Genomic DNA, 11,511 nt, shown 5'->3' with positions numbered 1-11,511 from the left:
CCTAACATTCTGAAATGAGCATATCTCAGGTTCTGTGTGTGTGTGTGTGTGTGTGTGTGTGTGTGTGTGTAGGCTTTAGCAATGACTCACTTTGGCTGTCACGATTATGACATTTTACTTGACGATTTACTGTCACTCAAATAGTGGCGATTAACGACGCAACGACTTAACGACGTATCTGTGTTCCTGTTGTTGAACATTGTTGGAACATTATGGAAAACATTGTGGGGAAAATAGCAGATCTACAAAGAGCAAGACGTGCCATTTCCTGCCACTATTTTTGATAATGCTGTCGGGAGGAAACCTCATAAGTAATTTTATTAGGTTTTTTGCATAAATCAGTGCTATTGAAAACCCTTTACGTCTGTGTGTTCAAAATATTGAACCAATGGAAAGTAGTAAAAAGTGCTTTGGACAAAACCACTTAACTCCATTGGACCCTCAAAATATCTGAAAAAGCAGCTAACTCCACCACCTCTCTCCTTCTCATGAAAGTACCAACAACCAACAACCAACAACCAACACCAACTTTGATGAGGCTGTATTGCTTTGTTCTATAAATATAAGGTTTTCTTTATTTCCTGAAAAATTAGCATTTTGGAGTCCTCCTGACAGCAGAGATATATAGCTGATATTGATTACGACCGCAGGTCGCATTTACTATGAAACCGTGCATTTCCCGTCAGTCAGTTGGTCACCGGTCATGCCTCGTGACATCACATGATGTCATCAATATTAACGCAATAATGTCAAAATTTGAATGACCTTATAATTTCTTTTTGGTATTCAGACAGCCAGCATAAACATATTTGACATATTATTGCTTATAGCAGCTTTAAGCCTGTATATACTGTAGGAATGCCCATACTCTATATTGGAGATCCCATGATGTCATCAATATTTATTATACGTAGCTATTACGATTTTTTTTTGTGATTAGGCGATTATGTAATCATTGTGTGACAGGCCTATGAGTCACTGAGAACAAGGACTGGTAGCGTAGCCTCATGCTCCATCAGACAAGGGAGGAATGCTGCAACACATTTTACTAATACTTTTAAAAACTTGAAATGGGACATTCTGCATAATGAGTACTTTAACTTTTGGTACATTTATAAGTAAAGAAATGTAGTACTTTTTTCCACGCAGTCCGCAACCCACCCACCAGGAATGAACATGTTAACCCCACTAGTATTCTAGTAGTAGTCTTTAGTGCAATAATAGTCTTCTAAGGAACAAGACAACTGAGCCAATGCTAAGTTTCCCTTTTCCTGCTCGAGTACCCGAGGGCTTCTGTGCATCTGACTGGGATCAAATGAAATCGGACAGACAGACACCTCATGTGTGCCCCCCCCCCCTTAACTCCATAGCATTTGAGCATTTTACACAAAAGAAGACACACACAGATTACAAGAAGGATCATCTCAATTTACACAGGTGTGAGAATGTGTGACGTGCAGAGAGTACAGCGGGCAACAATAAATCAGAAAAAACACACATTTGTGCTGCAGGCACACACACGGTAGTCACTGGCAAACAAGAGTGAAATTGCTCGCTTTTACTGTCAAATATCTGTAGTGGTTGGAAGAATTGGTTCATGAGATTATCGTCCAAGACTCAAGACTATTCGTGTTACGCATTTAACATGTTATTTAGGATGAGTACAGTAATCAAGGGACAAATCAACTTGGCATTTTCTGGCCAAAATGTCACTCATGTACAATTTGCGTTCTCGCATAGCATGGAATACATAAATGGCTATAACTGCCCGTCTAAATCTTGAGGCCCCGGTGTGCGTGTACCTGCCAAAAAACCACTGCCTCCATTCATGCCACTATGGCTCAATTTATAGAGAAGTCGGTTCTATTAGCCAAGAGCAACCCACCGCTCGGTAGCAGCGGTAGCAGGGTCATAATTTTTGGCTGACACACACCGGCACAGGGCCTGGTCTACTGAGTCAGTCATGCGTGTGTAATGTATACAATATACTGTATCTACTTTATACAGCCTAGTATATATAGTACACAGTATATATTATAACAACTTTTTTTTTGTGTTTTTACATGTTTTAAATTGTGAGGTAAAACAAATATTCCATGTATACTTTTTCCATGTGTGTGCAGGCTTTGGAAAACTGTTTATATAGCAACAGAAGTGCAACAGAAGTGCATTTCAAAACCACTTGATATAAACTCCCAAAAGATGGACGGTAATATAGGAATGCTGACCGTGTGTATGCGCGCATACAATCTCTCTCTCACACACACACACATATACATATACACACACGCACACGTAAGCACAATCAGAATTACGTTTGAAGGATTGAATAAGAAAAAGGTAGTACTTACTACAAAACTACTGTTAACTTTTTCTAAAATGCGTTTTTCGTTTAGTGCCATTGCTTCACCTTTTCTTTTCTTCACTCGTTTCTTTTCCAGCTTTTTACAGGCGTACATCTTACCAGTGGCACGTACTTGGCAGGCGCAAACCTGGGGAGAACACGGAGAACAGGGAGACGGACAAGTGTTACACAAACGCTGCGATGCGCACATGGACGACTTTTAACAGTTTAGCTGCATCACCCATTTTACACGCTATTTAATCAATGTTTCTCCCCTGCGTGAAATAGCGGATTTGTCGCGGACCTGGTGACAAGGCCGTCGCGTCATGACAACGAAACCGGAAATCGACCCGTGCTCTGGGCTGCAAGGGCTTCTGGGAAAATTAGTTGAATGAGAGTGAACGGTAGTTCTAACTGCACTCCAGCAGCCCTCGCTGCCTGTTGTTGGGTCGCGATGGTTGCATATTTTTCTCTTCGACAACAACAAGCCATGGAACTACTTTCAGGCGGATTCTCAAGGACTAAATTAGCGCAAGGCGCAAATACTTCGGCGTATGCTCCAAAGGTAATGAAACAATCCTGGCAGCCTCAGTAGAATGGATATATTATTTTAAAGCCCTGAAAGTGTTAACACTTCTGATGGCCAAGACGTCCACACACGTCTTATCAACAAAAAAAGCCACGGGGTGCTAAGGACGTGTGGTGGGCAGGTCTTTTTAATCGATATAAAACGGTTGTCCGCTACCGATTATGTGAAAGGAAAATAAGAATAGAAAAAAGACTCGAAAACGTCATAGGAATTATTATTTCATTGATTAATTTGTGTCAGGGAGAAAAGCAATTATCGGTTAACTAACACATTCCCTCCCGTTACAATAGGCAGCATCGCGAGGCCAGTACCAGACCAATGTGTGAAACCCCTCCCCCCCCCCCCCCCCCCCGACCCGGAAGTGATAGCCCTCCATATTTGAGCCACTTTCTTAGTGTTTTATAAGGTCCCAAAGATCGCAGTTTGTCTCATTTTGAGGAGAAAAAGACTATTAAGCGTGCGCGTCGGATCGGGGTGTAGATGTTACTACCGAGTACAAATATATATATAAATTGTAATGCAGGATTAATGCATCAAATATCGTAATCTCGTGATTGGCACCGTTGGATACAATAGCTATTCACGAGATTATCTCGTAATGGCACAGAAAAAGCTGAAGCTAAAGCCACGTCTCAGATGTTTTGTGTACCTTGATTGCATTTTCAAACGTGTACATTACAAGTTTATCTGGATGAAAACTAAAGACACTCACCTCACCAAATCCACCTTTTCCTAGTACTCTATAATGTCTGAAGGTATTTTTGGTTACTGGTTGCCTGGAAGAAGAGACACAGGACAGAAAGAGAGGATTAGAGAAAGACGAGTTCAGAGGGAGAAAAATCACACCTGTGTGAAGTGAGGGGTGATTATATATTAAAGACTAACTCATGTTGATTAGGTGATGTAATGGTGATGTAAAACACACAGTGTCAAAACAAACATTAAATTATCTTTATTGGGATTTAAAACAAAACTAAACAAACATTAATTCCCGTTCAATGTCAATGGCGTTTTTTAAAACAAACATAGACCTAACACAAACATTAAACCTGTATATAGGACTTAAAGTAGTGTGAGAGAGAGAGAGAGAGAGAGAGAGAGAGAGAGAGAGAGAGAGAGAGAGAGAGAGAGAGAGAGAGAGAGAGAGAGAGAGAGAGAGAGAGAGAGAGAGAGAGAAACAGAGAGAGAAACAGAGAGAGAGAGAGAGAGAGAGACACAGACAGACAGACACAGACACAGACAGAGAGAGCGAGGGGGGGGGGGGTGTCATTCTCTTAGGCTGTGTGATGTTGCAGACAGAATAATGTTGTACTACATTATTAATCTCCACTGATGGCTGCCGTTTCTTCCCCCGTTTTCAGTTACCAGCCACTACTACACAAAACATCATCAATTATGAAGCACTCTCTAAAACACAAACATTGATTGGTGCGGTTAGCGTTGCCTTCGTTTGATTGGTGCAAACATGGCAAGAGAAGTACACACTCCTGCTTCCCGTCTGCATGCTCTAGGACGGTCAGTGGTTGAAACCAAATGGACCCGTAATTTCATTTTACGCTCTCAAGAGTTACATTATTGTGAAGCATCTACATCACTTAATTTACAAGAAGTCTAACACAATTATAGAATGAATTGTAGAATATGTTTTATTTTGGTCAACGTTTGTCTGTTTTGTTATCTCTCCTAATATGCTTTAGTTTGCGGTCTGAGAGGCTAAATCTCATCAAATGGCGGTCCGTGGCTCAAACACTGAATAAATAATGGACCCTGATGAGTTGAAAACCACGTAGGACGGTGCATCGTTCAACTTTCGTGTTATTAATAATGAGAACGAAGTCTTATTATAGTTATTGTGAATTAGTATAAGAAACAACAAAATCACCGTCCTTCCATATAATACTGCACATTAAGTTATGATAGAAATTTCCGCCGTTATCATAGAACCGTGTCAGGCTAAGAAGGAAAGAAATGCTGCTGTGCTCTGCTCAATCTGCAACTTGCCAATACAAGTGTATTAAACATGCAGGCCAAGCCGGGCTGGCACGGGGGCAATTAAAAGAAACGGAATGGACTCAATGCAGCGTTATGTTGGTTTCGCGTTGGTCCAATGGGGTGTCGTGTAGCGGGTACCCACCTCTCCAGCCACTTCCACTGCAGGAAGCGAGAGAAGTACATGGTCTCTTGGTAGGAGGAGAAGGGAGCGCCGCTCAGATACTCACGTACGATCCTGCACAGAGAGGGGAGGGGAGGGGGGGGGGGGGGGGGGAGGGGAGGGGGGAGACAGCATTGTGTTAACCCGTTTAGACCCGAGGATGAGACTTTCTTTTTTTTTTATCTTCGAAATCATGACAGTTTTCATTTTCATGTCAAGCACCCCCAAAAATATATATACAGTATGTAATTGGCCACTGATCCCCACCTGAAAATAGAATGTAATAAAAATAAAAAGAATGTATATTGAAAGATTGCACCACAAGTTCATAGCATGAACCTAAAGCCAAAGTATAGCATAATGCTATACTTAATAACACCAAAGGGGTTCCCGTCCTGTTTGGGTTAATGACACCATACTGTACTGTGTGTAATAGCCCTAAACACACACGAGCTCCGTTGCACTTTACACTACAGTTCTCCGCCAGATCCTGCAGACAGACAGACGGACGGACGGACGGACAGACAGATGTCTCTCCCCAGGGAGGCATAACTCGCTGTAACCTTTCCACAAGCTGCCTTCATTAGAAACAGACACATCCCCTGCAACTGACTGCCCCCTAAATCAGCGTGTGTGTGCGTGCGTGCGTGCGTGCGTGCGTGCATGCGAGACAGAGAGTGTGTGTGGAGCTCAAATCCCATTCTCAATGGAAAGATGGAAAGAACTCTGTGTCAATACTTTCACCGTGAAAAATGAAAAATGCCTTTCAATGAGAAGAACATTCCATTCGATTGAACCGAGAAACCACCAGGGCTTCTGGGAAACCTGAAGTCTTTAAGAGGCAGGAGGGTAAAAAGAGGAAAACCTCTAATCTCACCTTAACAGACGAGCCCGTCGGTGACTGTCTCTCTGTGTGTGTGTGTGTGTGTGTGTGTGTGTGTGTGTGTGTGTGTGTGTGTGTGTGTGTGAGAGACGTGTGTGTGTGTGTGTGTGTGTGCACGTGTGCGCGTGTACGTGTGTGTGTGTGTGTGTGTGTGTGTGCACGTGTGTGTTTGCGTGTGTGTGTGTGTGTGTGTGTGTGCGTGCTGCATTGCATGATCAGGTGTGATCTACTTTCTAATATTTCCTTTTCTTCACTAAACGACACATTCACTCACACTTTAATCACCCAACAATCTTCATTGCCAGTAACATTCCTGCCCTGGGGGTGTAGGATGGGGGGGGGGGGGGGGGGGGGGGGCGAGGTCCTTTGACTTTCACTTATGATCACATCAAAGAGCGCTTCTGGGAGGAGGGGCCCCAGGGGGGGGGGGGGGGGTCAACAAAGGTCACCGTTCTGACATCTTCTGACCCCGAAGTCACCCATAATTCCAGTGAGAGTTGTTATAACCTGTCTGTGTGTATGAAACCACACGCTGCCGGCCACACATTGTTCCTTTTTTGGAACGGTGGTTCTGGTGGAAAAATTACCTGTAAGCCATACTTGAAATAAAAGATATTCGACTAGAAAATGACATGCCCCACTTCAGTAAAAGTCTACGCTTCTCATGCTATCTAAAAAGGTGAATGGTGCATTTATATAGCGCCTTTATCCAAGGAGCTTTACATACAGTAGATTGTGCATCAATTCACCCATTCACACACACATTCACACACATCCATACACCGATGGCGGTGTTAGAGTTCAGTGTCTTGCTCAAGGACACTTCGACACCAACTCTGGGGGAGCCCGGGTTAGAACTGGCAACCTTGCGGTTACCATCCAGCCACTCTACCCCTGAGCCACCGCCGCCTATCTGTACTCATAAGTGTAAATACCTTTAATACAAATAAACAAATTGAGCTTGATTTTGTTGACTAATACTAGGACAAAAAATGTTCGTCGACTACATTTTTTCACTGCCAAAAACGAAATGAAAACTAAGCTATGGTGACTAAAAGTAAGACTAAATATATTGACAGTTTCGTCAACAAATAAAACCTAGACTGATGTTAGGAAGGGACTAGTGGAGAAGAGATCCAGTATAAGTAACAGACACAACATTTTACACTTAAAATAGCCGATCTACAAGCTTGCTATTTTCAGCCATTACGACGGCATCAAGGCCCGCCAAAATACATTTTAGCCGACTTAAACTGTTATGATATTTAGTCGACCAAAACTAGACGAACACAAAAACATTCCAGGTGACTAAAACTAAACGGAAACTATTCAAAAGACTTTGACTGAAGCTAAAATCAGAATTTGCTGTCAAAGAAACAACACTGGCGCAGTGTTACAGATGAAAGGCCTTCCAAAATGGAACACAAAATGCACTGTGTGATGAGCGCATTTGCCAGCGGACATTCACCAGGATCATACAAAGAAGACACTTCACCCCTTACTTAAGTCAATTTGACCACATCTGTTCTTGGAACGAATGGGCCAGATAAGATAAGCTAGTGTAGTACTTTCTTTTCAAAGAAAACTGTGGGCTCGGGGGAAATCAAACAGGTTAAAAGGTTAAATGTTTAATGCTTAATTTTCTTTAAAATTATAATGGTTTAAGAGCAGACACAAATACATATATTAGTTCTGATATTTGGACTTAAAGCTGTGCCATTAATATAGTGGTTGCATGTTTTTGGTGAATATTAAAGGACCACTTCACCACTTTTCAACCTTCATATAATAGGTCCTCACTAATAATCATGGAAAAAAATGGCGCAGTATTTTTCTACTCAGTCTGTGTCTCATAGGAGGGCTGTGGGCAGTTCAGAAACCGTCCTCTAGAGTGGAGGATAGAAACCGCAGGCTTTCTAGTCCTGAAAAGTTGCAATGTGAAAATGGAAGCCATCGTTCTCACGATAATGAATATCTAACGAAAATAATCTGCCTAATGATGATCTAACTGGAGGACGGTTTCTAGACTGCCCACAGCCCTCCTATGAGACACAGACTGAGTAGAACAAAATCGTGCCATTTTATCATGATTATTAGTGAGGACCTATTATAATATGAAGATAGGTTGAAAAGTGGTGAAGTGGTCCTTTAAGTAGTTCCGGTCATTTGGTGGGGGGCACTGGGGGCCACGCACTAAAAATAAAGAATCCACAAAACTAGCATAATTTGTATTTCTACCATATGTCACTACTTTCGTTCAAGTTCGACCCCTCCGTCAGATCACTCACATGCAACTATGGTTGCATGTGCTGTTGCTGGCGTAATGATACTGGACACAAAGAAATAGTTCCATGTGACAGAGGGGTCAGAGTTGAATGAAAGGTGCGCTACATGGATAGAAATAGGTCAACAATACAAAATGACACTAGTTTTGTGGATTAATTTAGTTTTAATGCGTGGCCCCAGGACGACCCACCAAATGACCGGAACTACTTAATATTCACCAAAACAGAACTCCCACCAATCTCACCAAGACTCAGGCAAACAATTAATACCTTTGCTTTTCACTTTTTGTGTATCGTTTATTTTTTTATTTTCATTAATCCCTTATATATTTGAGTGTGTATATTTGTATGTGCCTTTTATTTTATTTTCATGGTACGAGATATACCAGGGTTGGTAAAAAACAACAATACTATACACAAGTAAGACGTGCAAACGCGGGAAGCGAACGCAGCTCGTAAATTGCAATAACAACAATTAGAATAAATTACGTACTTTTTTTTTCTTTTTAGTTAGTAATTTTTTTAAGTTTTCTACTGTGTGTGTGTGTGTGTGTGGTTGTGTGTGTGTGTGTGTGTGTGTGTGTGTGTGTGTGTGTGTGTGTGTGTGTGTGTGTGTGTGTGTGCTACAGCTGCGCCCTCTGGTGGCGGGCGGGTGGTGTCACAGCGGGACAGACACACACACAGACACACACACAGACATGATCTGCAGGGTCTCATAGTTAGTGCTCACTGCATTCGCAATCACTGCGTTCGCAAATATACAATCTGTCCACAAATATGTCTAGTAAGCAGAGGAATTAATACAAGCTAAACTAAGCTAAGCTTTAACTTTGTTGTCCTCAAGGAAGACCACACTATGTAACTCTCATTGGAGCCATGATGGTTTTCACACTTCACAAGGCCTGCTTTTATCTTTGTGTGTGTCTGAGAGAGAACGGCAGACACTCAAGCTTGCAGAGCCTTTTCTTTTTCTCCTTTTACCAAAGACATAATCTGAGAATGGATCTAAAAGATTGCCCCTTTAACAGTCTCCAAATAACTAAATAGAGCCTCTGTGGTACTTAGATCAAATCAGCGATCTCTAATCTCTGTGACATTTAAATGATTGTGGCTTTGTGAGGCGCCCGTCCGGGTTGCGCAGCAGGGGCAAAGTTCTGCCCGCCACTTCAACGTGCCGTTGGCGTGGCCCGGGCGTCTCCACAAGGAACATTGGCCATGTTCATGGGTGGGCCGATAGCAGGGGAGGAGGGTGATCCCTGCAGCAAGGCCATGTTACGGTGAAACTGGTGACCTGCTGATAGGCTATATGTGACATTCGTATAGAGACCTCACATAACGTCCGAAGTGTCCCAACGTGACGACGATTCTACAAATGCCTTCTAAATCCTGACAGTTTTCTGAAAAAATCTAATTAAATGTCAGTGGTTCTCAACCTTTTTCATGTCAAGGACCCCCAAATATATATGTAATTGGCCGCCGACCCCCATCTGAAAATATGTTGTTCCAGGGACCCCCCCCAGAAGCAAAGATTTGAGTTAAAAATGTTTGCTCTGAAAGAATATATATTCAAAGGTTTGCGCCACATTTTAACGTTTGTCAAAAATAGCAGATCTCACTCGGTGCTGCCCTATGAGCTTGTAGATCTGCTATTTTTCAGCTAAAGCATAACATAATGCTTGGAACACCAAAAAGGGGTTAAAGACCTCCATGTAAGTTACGTGAAGTACCACAAGACGGGGTCACATATTTCAGGCAGGTCACCAATTTTACCGTAACACAGCCATGCTGGAGTGTGACCGAGTGTGAGCAGAGATTTGTTATTTATTGGAATTTGGCTCTCGTGACTCCCACAGTGCCTGGAGCCCTCCTTGTGTCGCCAACATTCTCGTCAACTGTCTTCAGTGGGGGGGGGGGGGGGGGCTGTAAGCATGCCACTTGGACACAACAGGCCGGGCTCTGATCAGCCAGCCTTGGTGGGGTCGCCTGGAGGCAGTGTTGTTTTTGGCAGTCAATTTCTATTTTTGTTTAGTCACAAAGTCTTTGGACTGAAACTAAATCATAAGATTTCAGTAGACTAAATCTACAGTCGATTTAGTCGACTAAAATGTATTTTGTCGGGCCTTGATGCAGTCGTAATGACACTTGCTGAAAATGGCCGATCTACAAGCTCACAACAGTTGTGAGCTTGTAGATCGGCTATTTTCAGCATACAAGACTTATACTGGATCTCTTGTCCACTAGTCCCTTCCTAACATTGTAGTCTAGTTTTTGTTGACGAAATTGTCAATATATTTAGTCTTAGTTTTAGTCATCATAGCTTAGTTTTCATTTAAGTTTCCATTTAGTTTGTCAGTGAAAAAAAAAGGTAGTCGATGAACATTTTCCGTCATAGTTTTAGTCGACGAAAACAACACTGCCTGAGGGTGTCTGTCTGTTGCAACACCCGAAACATCCAATGATGCCAGATATTACAACACTGATGATGTGTCCAACTTTGTGCATCAGTAGATGTTTTATTTACCATTGTGAAAGAATAAAAGGCCCCTGATATTTTGTGAACAAGGGGTCCAGAAAGGCCAGCTGCTACAGCGCCTGGAGATGAGCATCAGACAGACACCACTGTGAGCAGAAAGAAACACTACAAGCCACAATATGGCTTTTGTTGGAAACGGAGAACGAGAGGGAGGGGCAGAGACTATAGTGTTGGTTTGGAGAACGAGAGGGAGGGGCAGAGACTATAGTGTTGGTTTGGAAACGGAGAACGAGAGGGAGGGGCAGAGACTATAGTGTTGGTTAGAGAGGGAGGGGCAGAGACTATAGTGTTGGTTTGGAAACGGAGAACGAGAGGGAGGGGCAGAGACTATAGTGTTGGTTTAGAGAACGAGAGGGAGGGGCAGAGACTATAGTGTTGGTTTACGAGAGGGAGGGGCAGAGACTATAGTGTTGGTTTGGAAATGGAGAACGAGAGGGAGGGGCAGAGACTATAATGTTGGTTTGTTGGAAACGGAGAACGAGAGGGAGGGGCAGAGACTATAGTTTTGGTTTGTTGGAAACGGAGAACGAGAGGGAGGGGCAGAGACTATAGTGTTGGTTTGTTGGAAACGGAGAACGAGAGGGAGGGGCAGAGACTATAGTGTTGGTTTGTTGGAAACGGAGAACGAGAGGGAGGGGCAGAGACTATAGTGTTGGTTTAAACGGAGAACGAGAGGGAGGGGCAGAGACTATAGTGTTGGTTTGGAAACGGAGAACGAGAGGGAG

General features: G+C 42.8%; 1 protein-coding gene across 2 annotated transcripts in view; it reads right to left on the bottom strand.

The window, feature by feature from the left end:
• grk4 (G protein-coupled receptor kinase 4) overlaps positions 1–11,511 on the bottom strand; it is a 105,088-nt gene that overhangs the window by 37,810 nt on the left and 55,767 nt on the right. For both annotated transcript variants that reach the window (XM_083765858.1, XM_083765857.1), the window contains exons 6-8: positions 5,068–5,160; positions 3,646–3,709; positions 2,352–2,492 (exon numbers count right to left, since the gene is read on the bottom strand). In XM_083765858.1, coding sequence (XP_083621984.1) covers positions 2,352–2,492; positions 3,646–3,709; positions 5,068–5,160 — 298 coding nt within the window. The remainder of the gene's footprint in view (positions 1–2,351; positions 2,493–3,645; positions 3,710–5,067; positions 5,161–11,511) is intronic.

This window comes from Protomyctophum parallelum (assembly GCF_964188405.1).
Source record: "Protomyctophum parallelum genome assembly, chromosome: 5".
NCBI classification, from domain to species: domain Eukaryota; kingdom Metazoa; phylum Chordata; class Actinopteri; order Myctophiformes; family Myctophidae; genus Protomyctophum; species Protomyctophum parallelum.
This window is presented reverse-complemented; position numbering and strand designations above follow the sequence as displayed.